This window comes from Gymnodraco acuticeps, unplaced genomic scaffold (genome assembly GCF_902827175.1).
Source record: "Gymnodraco acuticeps unplaced genomic scaffold, fGymAcu1.1, whole genome shotgun sequence".
NCBI classification, from domain to species: domain Eukaryota; kingdom Metazoa; phylum Chordata; class Actinopteri; order Perciformes; family Bathydraconidae; genus Gymnodraco; species Gymnodraco acuticeps.
In genome coordinates, this window is record NW_022990840.1 from 244,830 (window position 1) to 272,245 (window position 27,416).

The 27,416-nt window shown below is 40.4% G+C and overlaps 1 protein-coding gene across 4 annotated transcripts in view; it reads left to right on the forward strand.

Moving 5' to 3' along the window:
• ctnnd2b (catenin (cadherin-associated protein), delta 2b) overlaps nucleotides 1–27,416 on the forward strand; it is a 212,907-nt gene that overhangs the window by 148,154 nt on the left and 37,337 nt on the right. For all 4 annotated transcript variants that reach the window (XM_034233094.1, XM_034233095.1, XM_034233096.1 and 1 more), the window contains 2 exons: nucleotides 10,284–10,416; nucleotides 13,604–13,817. In XM_034233094.1, the coding sequence (XP_034088985.1) occupies nucleotides 10,284–10,416; nucleotides 13,604–13,817 (347 nt within the window). The remainder of the gene's footprint in view (nucleotides 1–10,283; nucleotides 10,417–13,603; nucleotides 13,818–27,416) is intronic.

The following is a 27,416-nucleotide window of genomic DNA, read 5'->3' on the forward strand; positions in this document are numbered from 1 at the left end:
AACCCTAACTGATGCAGTTAGTCACTTCTTTAATGTTTGTTGTTTCTGATGTAAAGTCAAGGTTGTAACTGTATATCAATAATGATATAATTACTTGTTTTTCAAATTTGAAGGAGGGTGAGCAAGCATCTTGATGAACATTCATCATTAACTCCTCCAAAAAATATAGTTTATTCAATAATAAATGAATATCTGAATCATAACAGTTCTTCACTATATCTGTAAAGCGTCTTTTAGCACCTGTAAAAACACTAACAAATTCATCCATCCATCCATCCATCTTCTCCCGCTTATCCGTGGTCGGGTCGCGGGGGTAGCAGTTCCAGCAGAGAGCCCCAAACTTTCTTTTCCCTGGCGACATCAACCAGCTCTGACTGGGGGATCCCAAGGCGCTCCCAGGCCAGCGAAGAGATATAATCCCTCCACCTGGTCCTAGGTCTACCCCTTGGTCTCTTCCCAGCTGGACGTGCCTGGAACACCTCCCTAGGGAGGCGCCCAGGTGGCATCCTAACTAGGTGCCCGAACCACCTCAACTGGCTCCTTTCGACGCGAAGGAGGAGCGGCTCAACTCCGAGTCCCTCCCTGATGACCGAACTTCTCACCTTATCCCTAAGGGAGACACCAGCCACCCTGCGGAGAAAACCCATCTCGGCCGCTTGTATCCGCGATCTCGTTCTTTCGGTCATGACCCATCCTTCATGACCATAGGTGAGGGTAGGAACGAAAATGGCCCGGTAGACAGAGAGCTTTGCCTTCTGGCTCAGCTCCCTTTTCGTCACAACGGTGCGGTAAAGCGACTGCAGTACCGCTCCCGCTGCTCCGATTCTCCGGCCCATCTCACGCTCCATTGTTCCCTCACTCGAGAACAAGACCCCGAGATACTTGAACTCCTTCACTTGGGGTAAGGACTCATTCCCTACTTGAAGTGGACAGTCCATCGGTTTCCTGCTGAGAACCATGGCCTCAGATTTGGAGGTGCTGATCCTCATCCCAGCCGCTTCACACTCGGTTGCGAACCGATCCAGTGAGTGCTGAAGGTCGCAGACCGATGAAGCCATTAGAACCACATCATCTGCAAAAAGCAGTGGTGCAATCCTTAGTCCACCGAACTGCAGACCCCCTCCCCCATGACTACGCCTCGAAATCCGATCCATGTATATTACAAACAGGATTGCTAACAAATTCAATCTATTATTATTATTGTTATTTATTAACAGTGATTGACAGCTGATAGGAATAATATGATTGTTAATATTATCATATTCATTCAGACAAACATCGATGAGACAGTTAATTAATGTACTTATTGCAGCAGTCTGTATATATTTGCTACCCCTGCTGGTCTAAGAGTGAGACAAACTCATTCAGTTATTGTTCAGTTAAAATTCATTAAATTACGTCTGCCACCTTGTAAGGCTTTACTGATGTGCCACAATAATATCACCTATGTGATTGAGTTAAAATATTAATATTGTGGCTTTCCAAGTTAACATTGATTGTAGGGGTGTAACGGTTCACAAACATTTCGGTTCGGTACGTACCTCGTTTTTAGGTCACGGTTCGGTTCGGTACGTTTTCGGTACAGCAGAAAAAATTATCACAAAACATTAAATATTTTTTTTAAATTATTATTAAACTGACTAATGTATTCAAATAAATACAAAATATAGTAAAATAAACATTAAGGTGCAGCATTTCGATGAACTGAAATTATCTGTATTTGAACTGTACTAGTTCCTAAGCAGCCGGCTTGACATTAGGACTTGCTTTTCATTGTATTTTCATGTTGTTTAAAGAAAGATTAACTTGTCCACATTGCTTGCTGAAATGGCAGATCTGCTGGCACTAACAATGTCTCCTGCTGTGGAGAACACCCTCTCTAGGGACAGAGGTAGCAGACACAGCCAGGTAGCGCTTTGCTACCATGGCAACATAAGGATATTTGGCGTTTGTAATAGCTTTGGCTCGGTCTGAACTTTCTGCGAGTGGTGGATGCTTACATGCTAGCGGGACTTGGGTTTGCACTTCAGTCTTTTTTCTTTTGGTACCGGTGATATTCACGTTCGGTGATGCCTTTTCAAATGAGTGTGCAAGTTTGATGTATTGCCAGCCGCGTAACCAATGTTAGTTGAACAATGTCGACAAACAGCTTTGGTTCGGTCCACCTGTCTTTGTCCGTCATCCTTGTACGTAACTGCGAAACCAAAATGTTCCCAAACCGGAGACTTCAATGATGCTGGAGGATTTTCAGCTCAACTTTATCTGCGTTCGCCATTTCGACAGTTCCTCAAATTACTGACTACATTTGAACGCATCCCTGTTACCAGCTCTCATAGTATGCCTCTCGTCCAATGAAATGACTTGGTCGCTCTATGATATATACCTGAGATTACTTCCAGAAAGTTGTTCTCAATTTTTTACGTTTAACGCTATATTCGTTCGGTACACACGTGTACCGAACCGAAGGGCCCATACCGAATAATTTCAGTACGGGTACGTGTACCGTTACACCCCTAATTGATTGATATGATTGCGATTTCAATCAGCATATACTTCTGTCAGGGGATGCCACCCCTCAAAATCTCCTGCCACCCTCTTGCCCCCCCATGAATATTTGTCTAGATCCGCCCCTGCTTCCTCAATACATAATTCATACATAATTTATTTGTGTACAGGGTTTAATTGTTGGTTTGCCTGCATCTGCTATTGTGGTGTAAATGTTTTGATTGTGGGTGACAGGATGATACACACACACACACACACACACACACACACACACACACACACACACACACACACACACTCCTAGACAAGTGATGATGCGAGATAGCCCACCTGGCTGCCTGGGAACAAAGAGTGGATTGACAGTTTGTCAGTACATTGTCCCAGTCCACTGAGTCGCCAAATGAAACATTAGGCTCTCTTGGGGGATTTCGAAGACACACAAGCGCAACACACACAGGCATATGGACACTTACATATACAGGAATGAGTCCTTAAACCCTGAAATGAGTCAGCATTTTTGCTCTTCCAATGCCCTCATCTCGTCTGTGGTTAGCTCAAGAGATGTTCACATTTTGTGCCGTGACTACTTTGCTCCCACAATGCAGTTCGGCGAATCGTGACGTCACCCCATTCAAAGTGAATGGGCAGAAGCGTTGAAGCGGCAACGCACGCCGCCGTGTGTAGGGGCCGTAACTGTGGTGCGGAGGGGGGGGAGGGGCTGCGAGTGGAGCCTCGCAGTTTTTCAGGTTGATATGTGAAGCTCATTAGCTAGCCAACATGTATCTAGCAAATGTTTAGCAAAATATTAGAAGTGAGGCTACTAGACTAACGTTAGGTCTACTGTAATAGCCTCACTTTTAATAGTTTGCAAAACATTAGCTAGCACTAGTGTTTTGCAGTTGCTAGCAGCTTATTGGGATTGTATGCTAGATATAATAAATTAAGCATTATTGTTAGTTAAGCATGTCAGCCTGCAGCCCCACTTCTTGTCTCTCTCTCTAACTCATTGCAGATGACTGCACTAAAGAAAAGGGCACAGAGAGGAAACCAGTTGTAAGATGTTTAAAAGTTAATTAAACATAATATATGCTTAAATGCATTTCAAGAAATTGTGTTGAGTTGTGTTGGAGTTTGTGTTATTCTACATTTTGACACTAAGATTTTCTGATTTTACTGCAAATGTATATCGGTTCCAAATATCGGTTATCGGTCTCCTTGATTACTAATAATCGGTATCGGTATCGGCCTTGAAAAAGCCATATCGGTCGATCCCTAAACAGCATCTCGCCAAATGCCAAACTACTTTATTTACTTTACGGTTAATCTAAGCAACTGTGGTTTTCTTATACACTGACGTTAGCAATTTACTTAGACCCTTTGCAATTTATCTGCAAAAATCATAAATGCAAACATTTGTAAGTAGCATAAGCGTTTGTTTGCCACAGAGGTTAATCCAGAAAACCAATGGAGTACTCCTGTTGCATTTTGTCAAGGAAACCAGCGCTTTGTTACATATTGATTTTTTAAGATTGGAGCTATCTGTGGGATATACAAGGGTTAAGAAAGATTGTTCAGTTAAACAAAAAACGGTCTTGTTTATAGCAATTAGACGAGCCACAAATTAAAAAATGAAACTAAAACAAGTGAAACAGTATTTAAAACATTTTACCTTTGCAGAAATAATGTCATGAATGACAAGCTTTGCAAAGGCTGACCCTAGATATAGGGATCTAATCTAAACTAGATCAGCGGGGTCATCCAAATATGTTTCATATTGTTTTCTTAACTCCGACACTAAACACGGTGCAAACATTGCCGGAGTGAACACTTTGGCCTGAAGTTCACAGATGGCTCTGTGGTATTTGCTCATCCTGCTGTGATGCTGTCACACAGTGTTTGGGACTGGGAGCAGCATATCCTCCTGTGTTCGTTTTGCCCTGGAACTAGACAAACACACACACACACACATACACACACACACACTGAGAGTGAGATGCTGAGTGAAAAGTAGATCAGCTCCAGGCTAGTGTTAGTGAATGAATGAACCGATATAATACAGCTTTCTGGGGCAGAATGCACACAGCAGAGAAGACAGACCGTCTCTGCGATTTCAAGTTCCAATGCGCCTGTAGGACAATTATTCTATAGTTCTAGTCTGCTTTAAAATGTTGTTTAATATTATCCCATAACATACTGTAAAATGTCAATAAAAACCGACACGGAGTCCCTTTTAGTCGCCACATGTGGGTACTTTATTGACTAATGAAATGGAGTTCGTATTAGTTAGCGGGTAACTTTAGTCAATAGCTATGCCTCACATAGAATAGATAAGTTAGATTCTCCACATTTCATTAATTGTATGGAAACCATAAACAACCAAGGACCAACGCAGAATTTATTCAAATGTACTTGTATGGTTTTGAACCCCTACCTCTGAAGCGGCCATAAAACCTGAAAATGTTTCCATTCTTTAATTAATTCTATTTCTGAAGTGCGTACTGTAAGGCTCGGACGATCCGTACAAATTGAAAAAAGTGTCAGGAAAAATAACCTAATTTGTTAATAGTGTCTTGTTAAGTCTTTTGCTCACTGTGTGGCACTTTAACTGACATAACAATGTGTTCACTGCACCATATTGTTGGGTGTGCTTGTTTTCATTACCTTGCTGACTACAAAATGATAATGTTCCTTCTTTCTTTAGGTCAGTTCTTAAACCTTTTTCCTTTTTGTTATGTCAAAAAGGTTTGTTGATGGACATGTTTCTTTTAAGAGGATAAAGAAAAGTGTGTCCGTATGCTGGATGTCATTGTACCAGCATTGTTAACCATTTCAGACGAGGATCAAATGGATGATTCGTAAATAATACGGTATTGCATAGTCTAATTATACTTGTTTAAATAAACAACTTGATCCTATTTTCCATCTTTTGAGCAAAAGGAGTTAAAGGCCAGTCCCTTAGAGAGCGCTGTCTCAACTATACACCGGTTGTTTCAGTGATTGAGGCAAATAAATCCCGAGCTATTAAATGCAGTTTTACGGTATTGCACAACATGTCAACTGTATTTTCAGCATGTTGGAGTTCATCCAATCTTTGTTGAATATGTACATTGTGTGTGTGTGTCTGTGTGTCCTGAAAAGCATCACACCCTTAGGCCTCGGGTTGAGTTTGATCCACTGTGATGTGCCACTATCTCTCCGGGGCCGCAACTATTCTAAGCCCTGGCTCTGTTTTTTGTGTATCTGTTTGTGTGTGTGTGTGTTTCTGCTCTTTTTCTTTATGTTTATTTTTGTATCTCTTATAGTCACTGCTCCTGTCGTCTGTAATTGTATGTGTGGTGATGTTTTTTCCGGTCCTGGTGTTCTGAAGCATACTTGTATGTTTTCTGTTTTGAGTGTGTGTGGGTGTGTCAAATATTGAATGCCTGAAAGCTGAAAACAATTAGACTGCCCCTTTATTGATTCAAGTATAAATGTGTTCATTCCATCATATAGAAGCATCACTCATGTGTTTATGCGTTTTTTTGTTTGGGATACAATTACATGTGTGTGTCCGCCTTGATCTTGCACTTAAAGAAGAACGCTAACATCAGACAGATTTTGTGTAGGTATAGACCGAAAGATACAATAAGTGATTAATGAAAACAACCCTTTTTTTGTTTTTTTACATATTCACTCATTTTAGAGTGCTGCCAAAAGTCCTGTTTGGGCCTTCAGGTAGAGTTTATTGTGTTGCTACTGATGTGCCGGTAACATTACTGTGTGCTGTTTTGATGGGTAATAGACCTGAAAAGCACTTTACCTCAATTCACCATTTCAGTAGTTGCACCTCTCGAGAAAAAGAATAGGAGATATGAGGAAACGGTTCAGAAAACATTAGTGTTGACGGACTCGTATGAAAGCCTTCTGTCAGCTGTTGAATTTGGTTCATTTTGGCCAAAACTTTACTAAAAGAGTATGAGTGGTGTGGATGTCCCTGTTTTCACTCAAGCTCCATTGTTCACCCTTAGTTATAAAGCTGAGAGACAACCTCCACTGTGCTGTTTAGTCATTTCTAAAAAGCTTTTCTTTCTTTACAATACTACAATAAGGAGGCAAGCATTCATTTAGAAAAGTGAACAATGTATGATGTTTTCTTTTCGGAAAACAATTATTTGTGTTGCTTTCATCTCTGTAAAGGCCTCAACTGACCATAAATACACTAGTCAAACTTTGTTTATTTTTAGAGTGGAAATGTTAGACTAAAAGTGGAATTTTCCATGATTCTGTAAAGCAAACACTGATAAAAGGCTGTTTTCAGAGGATAAAAAACACAGAAATCAAGTATGTCAGATTTGTTTTGATGGTAATACTTAGTTTATTGATATTCCTTGCTTGTAAACTTTTTATCTTTACGTTTGGTTGATTATATTGGTCATTATTCGCTGTATACATTTCAGTTGTGGAAGTAGCATGACAATCGTATTTACTCAAGCAACAGAAACAAAACCACAATGTTAAACATCTTTGAAACAAGTAAATGTCCTCAATTTTTAAACTTTTATGGAAAGACACAACTGCGAAATATTGAAAAATTATCAACATGACACTTTTGCCTGTTAATTACTTAGCCTACCTTAAGACATTCATTTGTTTGTAAATGAAATGAAATGTGCAACAACTACTGTAGCTCTAAAATGCAATTAATTGCAAAAGAAAAGTATTCAAAGTAAAATGTCTCGTTGAACTTTTCTCAAACCTCGATCTCTATTATTCTCTTTATACAATTATATGTTGATCAGTTTAACCCTTTCAATTAACCGAGTGATTACACAAGCGGTTGAATCTGTCTGATAAGTGAAGCCATCTGGTTTCCTACGCTTCTTGTCTGCAGGCCTTCTTATCGCTGATGTCCCACTTTCTAATTACAATATATAAATATAAAAAATAAAAGAAGTAAACACACACATCCGACAGCTCGCTCAGCCGTTAAGATGTCCTATCTGCCTATTAACCCACGGGGTGCCCTAAACAAGGTTGTGTCATCTCCGATCATATTTATCAGAGCGCCTGCTAATGTATGTGCATAACAACAATATCTATGTTGATGTTGTGGCCGTGCATTGGTGTAGGAATTAGCTAGCCTGGAGCTAGGCGGGAAGAGAAACAGAGAGAGACACTGAAACATTCTTAAAGAGGATTTCAAATAGAGAGAGAGAGAAAATAACCTTTGAAATAATTCTCCCTTCAATTTCCCCATGTTTGAAACACTGGGTTTATCCCAATGGCCCATTATGAAACTCAGAGACAAAAGCTTTCTAATCCTGGCTCTTCTGCACTGCCTTTGATGGCTGACTGCAAGTCAATGAGTGTGTTTTTGTGAGTGTTTGACTCCTATATAAGTGTGCTTGTTTGTGTGCACCAAGCTGCATACTGAGTAGTCCTACGGCGCTCAGTGGTGGGCATGTGTGTGTTTGTATCAGCGCAATCCTGGGTTTGTTTGTGCGTGCATGTGTTTATATTAGATTAGACTGAACTGGAATTATCTCCACAGGGATGTGAGGCTGTTGCTGCCTTAAGAGTGAGATACATGAAAGAGAATTGGGTTGTACATAAGAGAAGAGCAAGCATGGCTTCTGTATGCAGCACAAACCTCTTGGAAATGTGTTTATCAGAACAGGCCAATACGTGGAAACTGATGGAAGCGAAAGTATCAAAAGTAAAAGAGCTAGTCAAATATATTTTAAAGCGGCTTCTTTATTATGCTTTCTTGGGGTTTTCCCTTTTCTGTAGTGTATTATATAGGTTTTTGTGCATTTAAATGGTCTGCAAAGGCTAAAATCCCAAAGCTCCCCCTGCATGAAACTCCTTGATTTCTGTCCCTTGTTTACTTCTGTGACATAGTGACATCACAACTTAACATTTGTGCTACTAATTGGATAGTGCTCCCAGATCAGACTGCGCTCTGGTTTCAGACAGAGGGTGAAAAGAGGTGCTGCAGTACAGAGAGTAAGAGAGAAACATTAAGCATCTAAATATGTCACAGTAGAGGCACAAAAGAAAATTATGAAAGTTATGAATACATTTTTGCCAAAATAAGCCATAACTCTCAAAGTTGCTTTTGTTTTTGTCTTGAGTGTCTCACCTTGATATTCAGGAAGTATCTTCTCCCACATTCTTCAGATTCATAGAAGACGACGTTAACTACACAACGAAAAAAGAGAAAGAAATATCCGGCTTCACTTTTAGTTGGTCCCTAGAAACCTTCACAGTCAAGGAAACAAGATATTTCATTGCTGTTGGCGACAGATAATCAACACCGATAAGCCCCACCCCCCTCTTCTCCCTCTCTCTGATCCCTTACCTGGACTTCACTCCCTCACATCACATCTTTCTCACGATAATCAACTGTGCTTCTTTCTTCACACACACTCTTACACACATGTGTAGGGTTAGTCAGCTTAGTGTGTGTGTGTGTGTGTGTGTGTGTGTGTGTGTGTGTGTGTGTGTGTGTGTGTGTGTGTGTGTGTGTGTGTGTGTGTGTGTGTGTGTGTGTGTGTGTGTGTGTGTGTGTGTGTGTGTGTGTGTGTGTGTGTGTGTGTGTGTGTGTGTGTGTGTGCCTAAAGCATGCCTTAAGGCAAAAGCTGTGATAGACCTTTGTTACACTCTGAAACCAAAGCAGCTCGGGCGGTTAAAAGGAGCGACCTCTTACTGTTGTTATACACCTTCCTATGATAACGCATACGACCAGACTTGTACCTTAAATATTAGTGCAGTACCAACTATGGCAAGCACTTACTATGTATTCAAAGGTTTTATTGTCATCTGCACACAGTGTAGAAATGGCAATGAAATTCTTCTGACCTGAGCTGTATGAAACCTATGATAAAATATGGGTGGGATATAATGTAAAACTGTGACCCTTAAGGGCTTTTGGGTAAGATCGCTATACCAGAAATATGAAATAAACATTAATTTTATGTTTGTTTTAAATATATATGAAAATATATGAAGTGTTCCAAAGCTGTATTTTGAGTTATTCTAACTTGTAGAACAGAACTGGTTTCAGTTTCCTTGGCTCTGTTATTTCCCTGAAAAGGCTTTATTCCCCGGTAAGAGCATTAGTGATGTTGTATGATAAGGCCTTGCTCCCAGTCAGCATTCCAGTTCATCCCAAAGGTGTTGGATGAGGGTTCAAATCAGGACAGGCCAGTCAAGTTCTTCAACACTCAACTACTATATAAGTGGAAAACCATGTGGAGTTGTCATGTTGAAACAGGGAAAGGCCCAAACACAGCTGTTGGTTTGGCCTAAAAAGACAAGACATTGAGTATAGTTAGCATTCTGTGGCAATGCCAGGGTCAAATATGTGGGCCAGTGTGAGAGAAAATCCACCATAATGTATTTGGTGCATCCTCACTATTAAACCTCTACTTCTCTCAGTCCAGTACACATCTGTGTATTCAATAAGTATGTATTTCTTCTTTGTTGTTGTTTTCCTTCCTATTAGTTTTACTCTGCTCCAACCAGAAATCTCTCTCTCTCTTTCTGTCTATTTCTTTGGTGAGCATTTTAAATCAGGCATCCACTAGCGAGAAAATCTGCCTAACAGGTTCATCTACATGCATGTACACACACACACACACACACACACACACACACACACACACACACACACACACACACACACACACACACACACACACACACACACACACACACACACACACACACACACACACACACACACTATTATATCTCTGCACATTTCACAACACTGTCTTTTCCTTGTGTCTCTTCAGGGAGTTTGGCTGGAGGGATCCAGAGCTTCCAGAGGTGATTCAGATGTTGCAGCATCAGTTCCCATCAGTCCAGTCCAACGCTGCTGCTTACCTCCAGCACCTCTGCTTTGGAGACAACAAGATCAAATCTGAGGTAATCATTTCTGTTTAATCTAAAACACATACAAAAACAAACGTCGCATTATTTTCTCTAACATGCAGATAGCAATGCAGATACTGCAGTGTTGGATTTTTCTGCTGAGGTTTTAGAAGCTGAACATAGTTTCTGGAAAGGTACAGGATGCTGCTGTTGAGTTTTTCAAAGTGTGATTTTTCAGTACTTTGAGTACCACTGGCAAGATTCCAGGGGACAAGAGTTCTTGACAAAAAGTGGGTGAGTGTGCGCTCGCCTGAAAATGTTTTTAATGGTCATGCTACAGACCGACGGAGAAGTAAACCTACCTTTCCACAGTGCCTTTTGCCGCTAGGTCCGCAAGCTAGTCCCAATTATATCATACCAGAGAAAAATCCAGGAATGTAGAGAGTATATTTTACCAAAAATGTCAAAAATACACACATAAAATGTTTTAGTGATATTTAGACTAATTTGTCGGGAGATCATTTCTTTGAATGTTTTTGTTCATTCAGACTAACCAACAAAGCTTAAAGGGGCCCTATTCTGCTCATTTTCAGGTTCATATTTGTATGTTAAGCCTCTACTGTGACATATTTACATGCTTTAATGTTCAAATGTGCTTTATTGTTCTCATACTGCCTGTGCTGCAGCACCTTTTTTCACCCTCTATCTGAAACCAGAGCCCAGTCTGCTCTGATTAGTTAGCTGGCCTGCTCTTTTGTGATTGGTCAACCGCTTAGAGATCTCCCACCCCTGAGCCTATCACCTACAAAGTGTTGGAGAGCTAGACAATAGAAGCGTGAGTGTAACTTGAAGTCATTACGTCACAGACCTTGGGACTTAAGCCTTTGCAGACCATTTACATTCACAACAATCTATATAACACACTACAGGAAAGGATCATAAAGGCCCCTTTAACACATTGTTAATGACCAAACATTGAGCAGGCAGGTTATAATATGGCTAATTTCAACTGGCTCTTTCATCAATAATGAAAGTTTCGACACGTCTTCATTGAGAGGAAACTCAGTCCCACGTGAGCAGCTGTCTGTGCGCCACCAAACGCACCATTACGCATACTTAACCAAACTCAGAGTGCAGCGCTGTTCCTTCAGTCTATCCTTCTGTCCTTTAGAGCTGTCATCACTCACAAAACTGTTCTGTCTGTCTCTTCAATGTCAACTCCATGCAGCTCAATTCCCAAAGGAGACGATGGATTTGAGGGCAAACCGAGTACTTCAAACAACAGTCGGCCAACAGGCAATAAAGATAGAGCAGACGGATGAGACAGAAGACTGATGTTGAAAATGCCGTAGAAGAATAGTAGTATTAAAGAGCAGGGCTGGCAGAATGCAACCCACAGGCCAGATTGTTTTCGTCCTTGAGAGAGATGCCTGAATAATAATAGATGGGATGCAGAGGGATATGAATGCGGCTCACTGCCTGTTCGGTCTCCTAGCACCTGATGCAGATGAAGTTGTAGAATTGCGTGCTTGATTTATTCTATTAGGCCGCGATCACACAGAGATGCATCGCAACAGACACAAAAGCTTCAAAAAAGGCCTTCGAAGAGGGTGGTTCCTTGTGCATTTGGACTAATAATATAAAAAGGAATTACATATCATACATCATCAAGCTTATAAATAATGGTCTCCTTACCTGCAGCAAAACAGGAAAGGGTTTGTAAGAAACCCGCCTCTTCCTTGATTTGCTTCCTTGGCCTTGGACTGCAAAGTTAATAATAATAATAATTTTAGAATATATATCTCTATCGGCGTGTCAGAAAACCCCATGCCAGGCATTCTTCACCATAGGATAACAATAATTTGTTCTCAATGTGTTTTTCTAGTAATGCGTTAAAAAACAGGTCCTTCAACCTGCTTCTGTGTCACTAAAGGTCACCTATTGTGCCTAAATCCACTTTTTCGTGTCTCTTCTACATAAACATGTGTCCCCTCTGTAAAGACATTCTGAAAGTTTCAGGAAAAAAGATTCTCTCACTTTTTTTCCTGATCCATTTATATAAAAACCCGTCTGAAAATGAGCTGATCAGATTTTGGCCACTTTGTGATGTCATAACGTTTTGTTGGCTTGTGTAACCATTAGCCAATCACCAACCAAGGTAATCCCCCCCCCCCCCCTTACCACCTGAATCTCCTCCTAGAGCACCATTGTGTTCTTTGTAACTAAATATCTCTCAGAGAGGCGTGGGGAGTGGCTCCTTATTTCCATCTAAAGTAACACTTTTGAAACAGAGGGGATTATGGGATACTACAATGCACGATCTGTTTGGTATTTGGAGCCAAACACTTCAGAGACATGTTTTGTATATATCTGAGACCTATAATACATTGATGAAAAACAGTATAATAGGGGACCTTTAAGGCAAGAGAAGACTGAGCAAAAGTTACCTCGCATAATTCTGATTATTATATTAAAGTTTTCCTTTTCACAGTTTTAATAAACATCTTTACGGCCCTTACTGTTTTCTTTTTTTCTGTGTTTTCCACACAAAATAAGCAATTATAAAACAATCCCTTGGACTATTGGACCTTGTGATGAGCATTTTTAGGATAGACAAAACTTCAATTAATCCAACATAATGATACATTTTTTGTTTCCTTCTTAATCAAGGTACATCATTAATTATCCTGCTTAGTGTTTTGATTGACTTATAATTGCTTTGTTTTCAAAAATAAATTTCAACCAAGTTTGTTACATGAATATCTAACATCTTGTCTCTACACAATCATTTTCCAACTGGATTTTGTCATCCAAAGTGAATCATCTGTGATAAGCTTCATGCTGATGTAGCTTTATATAGATCACAAGAGACACAATGGGTCTGGTTTTTAAAGCAAGCAGTCTGCCCTACATTCTCTCTTTGTCTAGACAGGGAGCGCAGGGAGGGCTGCAGACACTTAGAGGGGTGATGGGACAGAAAGTGCAGCGGATGGCATTTTAATAAATCTTGCATCAGTGCCAGCGCACTTTGTTTACAAGTGGTGACAAACGAGAAATTAATATTATTAACAGAAAATAATTTCTTACAATCCTGGCATCAAAAGTGTGAAATTATTTTCTCAAGTGGACAGTAACAAGCCCTGTTGTCTTCTGATATTATTTAAACACCAACATTTGTTGTTCAATTGTAGGGGAAATTGGAACAAATGCACTAATACCGTCCTCCCTCCTCCAACCTCAGATCCGGCGACAGGGTGGGATCCAGCTTCTGGTGGACCTGCTGGACCACCGGATGACGGACGTGCACCGCAGTGCCTGTGGAGCCCTGAGGAACCTGGTGTACGGCAAGGCTAACGACGACAACAAGATCGCCCTGAAGAACTGCGGAGGCATACCGGCTCTGGTCCGACTGCTGCGGAAGACCACAGATGTGGAGATCAGAGAGCTGCTCACAGGTAAAAACTGTTCACGTAAAGTTACTGAATGTACACCAGGGAATGAGCTATTTCCAAACCTCTTTCTTTAACACTACCCTGCAGCTTGTGATGCTAAAAGTCTGTCCGTGTAATCACTTTTTCAGGTTAGAGTTGCTTCCAATTACTTCTCATACTTAAGTGGCAGCTTATAGCTCAGCTGCTTATCAACATGTACCGATTACGAGTGAGTAAAGCAAAGTGCAAAATCTGTAAATGAAAACCCCCATATACTCCTTCATATTGAGTATTACAGTTTGAATCGTTTTGCACATCTTTTTGGCATATTGTATTGTATAGTATTTTCAAACAATTTAACTACTTGTAGGCGAAACAAATGAAAGATGTGGTTATATATAACAAAGACTCATTAGTGCAAGAGCTGTAAAACAGCACATTTCTAAAATACCTATAATTATAACTTTTATTGGCAAGAACTACAGTATATCAATAGATAAGTATGTCACAATCCTAAGAGTAAAATCAAATTGTGTATTTATACAATTGTGACACTGATAATTGTGGAAGAAAATACAGACAGCTTTGTTATTTAGCGTTATAGACTTTGTAATGGGCTTCTAAGGGATTTATCAAAGAAGATTGCATAAAATAGTTGAATTAATAACATTACTGTATGCAGTTACGTGTTCATAATTCATTCATAGTGAGAAATCATCTTATGTTCCTGTAAATGACATGAAAACTCTCAATCATAATGCAAATATTCATAGTTGCATATATGAACCACTCGCATACAGTACACATCCATATGTTGCCTCTTATGTACACTCAGATCGGGAACATTCACTGAATATCCAGTTATACAACATACAGACCACACTGTACACCCAGCTACACTTGAGCACAAATGCAGAAATGAGTGTGTGAGTTGTTTACCAGCTGCTTGCTGTGTCAAACTGAGATTCTTCGTAAAGGCTGCACTGCATTCTCTTTCTCTAAACACAAATATCATCCACATTAAAGTGTATTCAGGATTGATTAATTTGAGGTTCCAAACCCTTCGAGGTCTTGGTTGTAAACTCACCCCCAAAAGGATTATAGGATTACCAACTGTGCCTCCACTAGTGTTTTTTTTAATAGCTTTTACTTTATATTTGCTGGCAATCCCCTTTCTAATTGGCATTCACACTGACGGCCACAGTAAAAGGACTTTACCTCTGGAGAGGGATGGTGAGGCGACAGAGCTAAAAGAGGAATACCACTCCATTTTCAAACTGATATACATTCAAAATCCTAAGGAGGGTTTCCTCCATTCCTGGAGCCAAATGAGAAAAAATGAATTTCTGTAACCAGCACCCACGCTCATGAAAACATCTCTGCTGTAGGCCTGTCAGGAACGGAATGGTATTTCAGGACATGTCAGAGAGCAAGGTATTAGTTATTCTGCTTGGTTGAACAGTTTAATCACTGTTTTAGGGTGGAATTAGGAAAACTGACGCCTTGAGCCACTACCAATTATATTTATGATTAAGCATTTCAACAGATTACAACAATTTGGACCAACTCTGTTCAATTCTAGCCAAGTTGGAGCCGACAGTCGGTACATAAAATCATTTTCAACAATTTAAATCATGAAAGTGAAGGTTTTACCATAAAAACTGTGAAAGTCTTCATCAGCAGATGGAGTTTATTGAGATGGATCGATGACATGCATGCTCAGTAGCTGCTTTTCATCTTCGAGTAGCAAGTTCTAAAAGTCATAAAAGTGAAATTAAATTAAATGATAACAGCTACTGACTAACAATATTAACGATCCATCCAAACAAACAGGAAAGGATACATTTGTGAGTATTACTGAGTGAGAGTTTATTTTGTAATCCAATTGTTTGGGCTTCGGTGCAGAGCATCGGATCATTAGAGAGGATATCGTCTATTATTCAAGTTCATTAAAGCTGAATTGCAGTGCCGCATCTTCCATTTACAGAACCTTTAGTCCTCGCACGACCAATTCTACATATATCAACAGTCGTTCTTGTTCCAATGATGTGAACACCTGCGAGTTGCAAAGATGGGAATCTTTCATATCGTTACCTTCCATCCTAAATGATGCTACATTGTCACATTTATATGTTTTAACTTTTGCTACGTTTATTCCGAGCATCAACACTTTTAGAATATGTCTTGTTGTCCCTTACAAACGTTTTCTTAAATGTTTCCGACCCCTTTTTTGTCTGCAACTTCCAGGATTGAGTTTTAGTATATTAATATATAGGCAGGAAAAGAGATGTTTTGTAAACCATGGCGCAGAAACCAACAATGTTAGCTTCCTGAGTGGGTGTTATAAGTCACAACTGGTCCTTCCCTGACTCCTCACGCACCTATCATGTGACCTTTTTCCAGAAAAGACAACTGCCCTTGACTACTAGTGGTTAAGTCAACATGGATAATGGATTATTGTTTCTGCCCTTGTTGCCCTTGTTGTTTATGCTAGCAGCTGCAGTTAAATCTGCATTTTTTAACCCTACTCCTGTCTAAACGTGAAGGAGGCGAGCTGTTATTCAAGCATTTTGCGACAATTCCTGTGTCAAGCGTCCTTATCAACCCTACATGGAGAGACGGTTTTAAGTGAGGCTGTTTTATTAATGAAGATGTTGTTGCTGTGGCTTTTGTGGTATATTTAGGGACTAAGCAACCAACCTCGGAATAGACAATATGCTTCCTGTTTGCACTAGCACATACATGCCTTTTCAAGGGATCCAAGTATGGGCAGAGTTTATTTCTGAAAACACCTTAAATATATGTTTTGGTTTAGTGTGAATGTAGCTTTAGCCAACCAATCTCCGTTTTCACCTATATCCTGTCCTTGCAAACTCTCCTAAACCACAATGTCCCAGTGTCCCACAGGCTGCCCTTGAGCCTTTATCCACTCTCCTAATTATCTACAGCAGTTCTTCACATCAGGATGACATGAGGTTCTAGTGGGGGACAAACATGCTAAGTATTATTCCTGGTCATACAGTAAGAGACAGTTATGAATATGGACAGTTGCACAGGGCGACCTTATCAGGGAAAGTGAAATTGATAGGTGTCCTCTCCTTTCCCACATTCAATCACGTTTGGAGCAGAGTATGACCCACGCCTACACATGTATATATATATTTATGAATGTGTAGTGAGTATAGAAAAGGGGTTTAGGCTTAGCACAGATGGAAATAAAAGGTTTTTTGTAGGCTGCCGGAGTCTTAAAGAAGATTACCATATAAATTAGAGCAGCAATTCAAAGCACAGAGCACAGAAATCCCTCCTGTCACAAATTAAACAGCCGAACGACCGACCGGACGCAGACAGCCCGTGCGCTCCTCTCTTTCTCTCTCTCAAAGACCCCGGAGGAAATAGCTCTCTCTCTCTCCACCTGTTTCTGTGGTTGGGTTTTTCGTAATTGGTCTCCCCTTCTCTTCATGTCTCTCTCCTGTCCTCTTTGCCTTTCTCAGTCTCCTCCTTTTCACTCTCTTTCTAAATCTCATACCCTCCCTGCCTTCCCCTCCTTTTTCCTCTCTGGTGAGCATTTTGAATCAGGATCACAGCGGGAAGTCAAGCTGCCTGCATTGCTAGATACAGATTCAGCTGCACACACACACACACACACACACACACACACACACACACACACACACACACACACACACACACACACACACACACACACACACACCACACACACACACACACACACACACACACACACACATTATTTCTCTCCTACATGCTGCAGTTTCATTGATGGCACAACATCTGACAAAAACAAGGCTGCTGCCCTCTGCTCTTTAGTCTTTCTCCATCTTTCTTGGGGGGTTTCCACTTTTTTTATTCCCCAAAGATGATTATTTGGAGAGAATAAAGCTGTTTTAGACGAGATGTTATCCCAGCAGATGCAGTTTGCTTGTGTTTGCTTTTTTCCAACTCATCCTGTTTCCGGTGAGATCAGCAGGATTGACAGCAAATTGGTCAAAACAAAAGTGGGGACAGTGGAAGAGTTTTTGACATACTGGCTAGTCTGCAATCGCAGCTTATAATATAATAATATTGCATCGTGATTTAAGTATTGCGATCATTTTGCATTGTACTGTAGGTCCTTTGGTGAATCCCACCTGCAAGGATTGGGTTACAAACGTATTTAAAACCTGGGTTATTTACATATTTCCATGCATTTCATTGTAGGTGAATGAACTACCAGTGAATGAGAACAGCTTAATGTGAATTTGTGAGCATGTACTTTTTGAGTAGTCCCGTCAAGCCTGATTGATAGAGCAGGTGTTGTCACATCGGAAAAACATTGCTCAGAGAAATAGTGTTTGATGATGGTGATGGAAATCCAAAATCTCCTGTACGCAATTTAATTAAATCAATGTCACCTTTATGCTCTTGCACAGTCTTTGAAGGCTTTTGATACCACGGTTCAGACCCGTCTGCTCCCAGTTACACTTCTGCACCAAAAACAAGTAATTAAAGGCCAACAATGCCACAGTGACTGAGCAAGCAGCAGTGTGACATTTATTTATGAAAAGAAACCCAAACAACTTAAAACCACATCTCTGAGAAAAGCTTTTTAAAAAACACATGTAAAAGCTTTCAGGACTTGAATATAGGCTGGATCACTATTGCTTTATTAAAGGTCCCATGTCATGCTTTTCTGGTTATTACCCGTCCCCTTGTGTGTTATGTAGCTTTTTCTGCATGTAAACGGTCTGCAAAGTCACAAACCCTCAAAGTACACCCTGTAGCGAGTAAAACTCTAACACAGAAAATACCTGTCTATGCTGCCCCAAAACGCCTCGTTGGAGATTTTAAATTTTTCCATTTTTTTCTTCCTGGTCATAGTGACGTAACGGTCATAGTGAGATCGACACACACTCACTCAGCCTTACCTTTTCTCAGCCGCGGCTCCACGGACTTCCGCACACAGTCTGGCTGTGAGTGTGTGTGTGTGTGTGTGTGTGTGTGTGTGTGTGTGTGTGTGTGTGTGTGTGTGTGTGTGTGTGTGTGTGTGTGTGTGTGTGTGTGTGTGTGTGTGTGTGTGTGTGTGTGTGTGTGTGTGTGTGTGTGTGTGTGTGTGTGTGTGTGTGTGTGTGTGTGTGTGTGTGTGTGTGTGTTGTGTGTGTGTGTGTGTGTGTGTGTGTGTGTGTGTGTTGTGTGTGTGTTGTGTGTGTGTGTGTGTGTGTGTGTGTGTGTGTGTGTGTGTGTGTGTGTGTGTGTGTGTGTGCGTGCGTGCTCAGGCTGAGTTCCGCGGTGTCTCGCTGTCTCGCAGACCCCACGCAGCAACCAGGAAACGACACCAGTAATCCAGCTCACACTGTCCGCTCCTCGAGCCTCACAGGGCGGAGCAACGAGCCCCGCAACGTCCCGCCAACATGGCACCCAGACCCCACGCAGCATTCTCATCTGTTTGTCATTACTGTTGTCATTTTCTGGTTGCTAACAAACGCCATTGTAAAACATAAACACTGATGTTCCGCTGTAACGGTGGTTGACTCATCAGAACAGAGTGGGCGTATAGGGAATGGGGGGGGCAGGAGCTCCAACAAGCCGTTTAGGACAGAGATTGAATACACATACTATAAGAGATGCTGTATGAGAAACCAATGCGATTTTGGAACATTGAACAATGTAAATCTATTTTAGTAGACCTCAACAATGGAATTATGATCAGTAGAAATAGCCATGACATGGGACCTTTAAACATGAAAAAACAATTAGTTAAAGAGTAATAATTTGTGTCAGCAGGGATGGCGTTTACACACAGCAGACCTGATTTTCTTTGTCTGAGCTTTACATAAACAGCCTGGCTTGAACTGATATTTTAACCGTTGATAAATGAGTTTATCCTGAAGCAAACTACAGAGAAAACTCAACTCCCTCTCTGACTCACAAAGCGCTGCGTCTTCTTAAACCTATTTATTCCCTCTCTAAAATCTGCATGTCATCAGAAGCCGCAGCTCAGCATGTCATTACAATGCAACTATTTTCATCCACTCACATCATCTTTAGTGACAGGTTTGGATTGCTCACGTTGCTGTCAGCACTTTAAAGCAGATATTGAAGTTGTCAGGCTCACGCTGTGATGGGAACTCTGTGCAGTCTGAAGGCAATCCAGTCACAATGCTTATCCAGTTTAGGCTAGGCAAAGACACGGAGAACGACATCTCTGGTGAATAAGGGAAACGCAGAGTTAAAGAGGAAACTGCAATAGAAATTGTGGATTATTCACAAAATTCTAAAAAGTTTAGGACCAAGATATAAAGTGATACGTAGTGATGTCACTATGTTGCGTAAACAGTAGAATTGAAGCGTTTCAGGCAGGGGGGGAGAGTGAGAGAGAGAAGCTCCCGCTGGAGGGAAATTTGGGATTTTAGTCTCTGCAGACCATTTACATGCACAAAAACTTATAACACACTACAGTACTTTTTTAATGAAGTTGCTCAGTAAAACAAAGGATTAATGGTTCAACCTGTTTCATATTATAGCTAAATAATATTTGTATCCATTAAATCAGACTGAAACTCATTGAAAAATGTGATATTACCTTTATTTTGTGTCTGAAGAAAATAAGATAAGAGTAGTGAGTAAATGACCACTTAACACATTAGTAGCGGGCTAGCCGGGCTTCAAAGCTAAATGGTTACGGCGCTTGTCACATAACACTCATTCCCATTCAGCTTCTGTCAAATAAATGACAAAAATCCGAACTTAGCAGAGGCACAGAGCTTTGTTTTCCTTTCCTTACCAACCCTGGTTGACTTTGATGTGATCTACAGTATACTGCTTAGCTACACTGTTTCCTGTTTGTAATGACAATGTCATTAAAGAACCCAAACTGAGCAAACATGATTCCAGTCCACGGTGGAGGCTCATTAACACAAAGCTGTAGGCCTGTGTGGGCAAAGTGATTAACAGTGATCGATGGTCACCTCATTATGGAAACAAAGAGGCCTGGCTTCTTGTTTGAGTACAATAGATTTATGCACAAATTGATAGTTGCTAAATAATGCTTTTCCTCTCAGAAGACTGCAAACATATCAAAAGTGCTAGACTACATTATACTGATATATGGGCATGAATACGTTAATACATAAAAAATACATTAAAGCCACTGGAAAGCCCCGGCAGAAAGAAATAATATACTTATACACAGGCATTTAATACTGAATTATTGAACGTTATTTACAGATACTAATCCAGAACAAATGTTTGACAAATGTTATAAAAACGTGTAGGATGCATTGCCTTTTGAATCTGATTTTGAACGCTACAGTACATCCATCACGTATAAGAGCGGAGAGAATAAAGATGACAGCTTATAAAAAAGGTGAAGTCTGACTCATTCTTTGAGTTTTTCAAATGAATCGCAGCCTTCTACAGACACATTCAAGTGTCAGGCTTTGTACATGCTGCCTTTCTCTCTCTTATGACTAAAGCACCCTGATGTCTTCAAGGTCAAACATTTCTACTCAATAGTCAACAACAAAAGAGATGCAAATTCAAAGTGTTTCAATCTCTTGGTTTGGAGCACCAACAGCCTTCTTTTATACATGTAAACATTGGTGTGTTTGTGTTTACACCAGCAGAGATGTATTAACGAATAACTGCTTTTCCATCCTTTCTAACATAAGTCATAGTTTTCAAATACCCTCTGATGACCCCATTGATCGCACGTTTTAATGGGCAAATTAGTAAAAAAAAACACTCAAGCTGTGGAAATATCCTCTCTATATCGGTCTAAAATACACAAGCACAAGAGTCAATCCACAAAATACATGCAAGAATACATCAGGAGAATTGGGAAACATATATATCAGGAGGTGAATAAGAGATGTGTTGCGATATTGCAGGAGAGAGAAATACGACACAGTGATAGGGTGCAAATGAGAGATGGGAAATTGCTTCAAAGACAAAGAGAGATAGCCAACACATTCATTTCCTCTCCCTCCATAACGGTGCATTCATAACCTCCTGCTGCCACTCATGATGTAATGCTGAGGCAATTAACCTCCTTCATCTGTCACACCCTCATGGCTTTGTGTGTATCTGCCTGCATATTCATGTGTATTAGCAGTAGGGTACATTTGGTTGGGTTTGTGTGTGAGAGACAGTTTGTGTGTTTCCGATCAAAAATAAAAAAGATAAATCCTGCTGCCTGTCACCTCAGGGAGATGATGTCATTATCTGCACAGCAGGAAGTGACTGTGGCAAACAGCTGACTTTGCTCACATGATTAAAAAAAGACATCCTTTTTTTGCAGCTGCAGCATGACATCATTACATTTGTTTCATTTATCAGCATCATGTTATAAATTACAATGTGCCCTCTATTGGCTTATATGCTAATTACTATTACAAACAAAGCAACAACTGGAAAAGGAAGAAACACAAATCACAAGGAACAACCTCTCAGATGTACATACATCCATACTTTGCGCATATATAAATCCTAAAAGCATGGTTAGATTTCAAGATTTCATAATCTTTTACAAAATCTAGTTCTGATAAGACTTGTTTATCCCAACCGGGAGTAAATGACTCCTCTTCAGCATCTAATATATTATATTTGTATACATACAATATGAGCCTTTAATATGATCCTGAGATCATTTTAAAACATATCTTGTTTTCCTTTTTGTATACACTCATTAGCATTTCCCTTTCTTTTTCTATAGCTCTTTTAACCTGCCACACACTCTGAAATAGTTTACCCTGCACCCAGTTTAACTTGAGGTAGATATGTTATAGTTAAATGTAACAATCTTTTTTTCAAGTGTAAATTGATTGCTCTTCTGTTTCTGGGTATTCCCTCCACACATTTTGTTTGTATTCACAACTCGCTGTGCTTTTAATCATACAATGAATGCAACTGTCTCACAAAATCCACATCCTCCTCAATGGGGGATTTATTATTTTCATTATAAGAATTGTGCTCGTTAATTACATACATATTTTACATTCCTAAAGGCCCTGTCACACTGTCCCGACATTGACACCCGATGGACACACGATAAAGGAAATGTTCAAATTCGGCTGTGATCGTAGCAACATCGGGCCATTCGTGAGGGCATCTAAGCCATCGTATGACCGCCGGTGGAGTTTCTCAGGCTCCGGCAGCAACTTCGTGAGCGGCAACTTCGTAAGGTACTCGTGAGGGCATCTTGTCAAATCGTGTCATCTTCGTGTTATCATCGGTGCATTCACCCTCACTCTGATCGGGGCGAATGCCCGATGGCACCGATGATAACAAGATGCCCTCACGATGGCCTTACGAAGGGCAACATTTACACACGAATTCAACACGAAAATGAACCTTCGCAAGGTCCTTCGGCAATTTTTTGGCATGCCAAAGATTTTGCCACCGCTCACGAAGTTGCTGCCGGAGCCTGAGAAACTCCACCGGCGGTCATACGATGGCTTAAGATGCCCTCACGAATGGCCCGATGTTGCTACGATCACAGCCGAATTTGAACATTTCCTTTATCGTGTGTCCATCGGGTTGTTTTATTGCACAACAAAATCATGTAAATATATTATGTAAATAACCCAATTTGTGTTCTGTGAAACTAAAAAGGATATAATATATTATTTTGAAGGACAGTTGACAGGAAGTTGTTGTTGTTATGGAAACAACATTACGGAGAAAACGTAATATTTTCTACATATAACGACGGATAAAGTAAAGAACAAAGTCTGAAGATATCAGTACAGTATCATAGTACTGTAACATAATTGTTTTTGGTACTTTCATTGCAGTTGTATGTCTTAAATGTAATGTAAATGTTGCCTTCGTGTGTGGTTCGGGGCCATCTTCCTGCGAAATTCACAATTCCATATTCGTGTGTCCATCGGGTGTCAATTTCGGGACAGTGTGACAGGGCCTTTAGAGCAAGTTCACTCTGGGGAGTACCACAGAAAAACAACAACAAAATGTGTTTTGTTAGATGCCACTTAACACCTCACACGTTAGAGTGGATACAAAAGGATAATTAGATTATTTGACTGCAAAAGCCATTCATGTTTTCATGGCATTTATTTAATCAGATTGTGCTGATTTGGAAAGAGTTCCGTTAGCATGCATATTCACAGGATATAGATAATATAGAGACAAGAGACTCATAACAATGGCATTTCACATACTGTGCTGCAACACTTTGCCCAAATGATTAATATTCACTTGATTTATTTTGATTTTGCGGGATGACATTTTTCATTTTCTTCCCAGGTAGCTGCCATGTGGTTCTTAATCAAGAATAAACCATTTATATATACACATTGTTTTAAATGTATACACACATTTATTGTGACCATCACAATATAATTATAGAATAACAGAATCATTAACACAAACATATGATGCATTCATTGATGTTGTATGGCAAGAGGATGAATTCCTTTTTGTCTTGAAACTTTAAATTGAAATGGTAGATTCAACCAAATAACAAAGCAACATATGTTCTGATGGTGCTTCTTGAACATCACATTAATCACAACAAAAAAACAGCAAAAGGGACGACTGTTAGGTGACTGTTATGTAAAAAGAAAAATACCAATTAGCCTAAGTAATCTACAGGGATAGGGTTAGGGGTTACTGGGTAGATTAGTGGAATGTACTGTATGTATGTGTGTACCCGTACATGTACTGTACATACAATACCCCTAATCAGTACTAGCTACCTTCTACTTTAATACAAATAGTTGACCATATCTAATGTGAATTATCCATTGTCAAAGTTCAAACTTGACAAGAGCTAGCTTAAAGTTCACTTCACACAATTAAAATTGAAGCTTGGAAGCTATTATTTTTTAATGTAATCGTTTATTTCGCAGGGACAATGCATGGTAATGAACACTTAAAACATTAAAATGTGTCAAGCGTAACAGTGCCAGATTTAGCATTCAGCTAATTTCCATCCGCAGTCCCTCACATAAAAACATTTATGAAATGTACATTTTACAAACATAGCAAAAACAAAATACATGTTATGCAAAAAGTGCAAAAGAGCAAGAGCAGCATACACAAGTATTTATGACATGGTAATACAATATAGCAGCAAGGACATATAAAGTGAAAGAGAAGATACCCATTACATGATATTTGTTAGACGCTTTTATCCAAAGCGACTTACATACTCAGTACTGTGAGCAATCCCCACAGGAGCAATTTGGGGTGAAGTGTCCCAGGGACACAACGACATGCTGACTGCAGTGGGGTTTGAACCTGTGACCCCCTGATCCGAACACCAGATGCACTAACCCACTGCGCCACACGCCTCGTGTACCCCTTTGTTAAAGTGCATTTAGCTGTGATTGCTCGTCTGTTTGTTTCTCATCCATTCTTTGAGTTGACCTTTGAAGCTATTGAGAGTGGGACAATCTCAGTTGGGAGGCTATTCCACAAAGAGCTGTACATTTTGTCCAAAAGTTGTCCGTCTACAGTGGACTTCACAGTCTCCTCTGGTTTCTGACCTAGTGCAGCGTCCAGTGTGTTTTTTGTAGATGAATTCCCCTAAGGGAGGGAGGGCCAATCCATGTAAACATTTATAAATAAAACACATACTTTTAAAAGACTTAAAATTGTCAAAACTCAAGAAATTGTGTTTTTCAAGGATGGTACAGTGGTGGTATGAATAAGGCTTTCTGTCAAAAACCTTGATAGCTCTCTTGTACAGCTGTTCTATGAATATTAAAGTTAGTCTAAAATCTTGTCACCCTAAAAACCAGGTTTGTGCCTGTGATACTAGCGTACAATTGCAGTCCCTTAAACAATCTTTGACAAACGTACGATTATGTTACAAACGGATATGATCATTTGAGCGTTAATCGAAAAACAAGCGTTTATGCACAACACTGGCCACAGTAAGCTAACGGCATATTGAAGACAAACAGTGGGGGGAAAACAGTATGAGAAGTCTTTCACAGAGACATTCGCTAACTCACAGATGTGTAAATCAAGGTCAGCTAGAATTATAATGCGTCACATTGAATGTCAAGGTTATCACAGACTCAGCGCTGTGTTCCTTGCCCTCTTGAGCAGCAGATAAGATGAGACAGAGAGGAGACAATTCGCTAACGTGACAGCTAATTAGGGCCATGAAGCCGGAAGCTAGTCATTTAGAAACTCCTCCTGACCACAAACTGACTTAACACCCCGCATAAAGGTGTCGAGTCTGAACGGCTGACAGCATTAAGACTGATTTGTCGAGGGGGCTTAGATGCACACACATACAAAACCATACACACACAGAGAAGAACAAATTCATACAAACCCACAAAGACAGATAACAGAAGCTGTAATTACACAGTCGCTGTTCAGCCGAGGGTGAACAACACAGCACTTAAGAGAGGACGCCTCATTCCAAACACAGACCCAAGGATAGGGTGTTTTACCACCATTACGGCTATAATTACAAGCATAAAGGAGAAGGCTACATAAGTGCAGATATGACTAGAGGTGGACATTCTCAAACACACACATATAATTATGTAGGTACATAGATTAGGACATTGACGTTTACGAGACGAAGGTCGACGACAATTATGCGTTGCATTGATCCTCAAGGTTATCACAATTTGGTGTTTATATGTGTGTGTAAAACCACTTAAGAAATAAGTTTTGCGGCAAAAAAGTGATGATTTGCCTCTCGCCCTCTCTGTCCTCTCTCTGTGTGTGTGTGTGTTTGTGTGTGTGTGTGTGTGTGTGTGTGTGTGTGTGTGTGTGTGTGTGTGTGTGTGTGTGTGTGTGTGTGTGTGTGTGTGTGTGTGTGTGTGTGTGTGGTGTGTGTGTGTGTGTGTGTGTGTGTGTGTGTGTGTGTGTGTGTGTGTGTGTGTGTCTCGAGAGAGAGAGGAAGAGCGTTTTAATATTCCGTGTGTCTCTCTCTGTGTGTGTGTGTGTGTGTGTGTGTGTGTGTGTGTGTGTGTGTGTGTGTGTGTGTGTGTGTGTGTGTGTGTGTGTGTGTGTGTGTGTGTGTGTGTGTGTGTGTGTGTGTGTGTGTGTGTGTGTGTGTGTGTGTGTGTGTGTGTGTGTGTGTGTGTGTCGAGAGAGAGAGAGAGGAAGAGCGTTTTAATATTCCGTGTGTCTCTCTCTCTGTGTGTGTGTGTGTGTGTGTGTGTGTGTGTGTGTGTGTGTGTGTGTGTGTGTGTGTGTGTGGTGTGTGTGTGTGTGTGTGTGTGTGTGTGTGGTGTGTGTGTGTGTGTGTGTGTGTGTGTGTGTGTGTGTGTGTGTGTGTGTGTGTGTGTGTGTGTGTGTGTGTGTGTGTGTGTGTGTGTGTGTGCGTGTGTGTGTGTGTGTGTGTGTGTGTGTGTGTGGTGTGTGTGTGTGTGTGTGTGTGTCAAAAAGAGTGAACAGTAATTGGTAGGCAGGAGAAAACTCACTCCACTTTCTTGGTTGGCTGGTCACTGCATGTTGAATTCAGGTGAGGATTAAGAGCAGTTGAGAGGTGCACTGGAAATGTGAATAAGTGATTTCCCGCCTTAGACACTTCTCAATGTTTTTCTATTCTCAATGAATGACAGTAGCACTGTGGTGCAATTCATTTAAAGGTCATGTTTTGGAATATTTTTTTACATTTGAATTGCATCACTA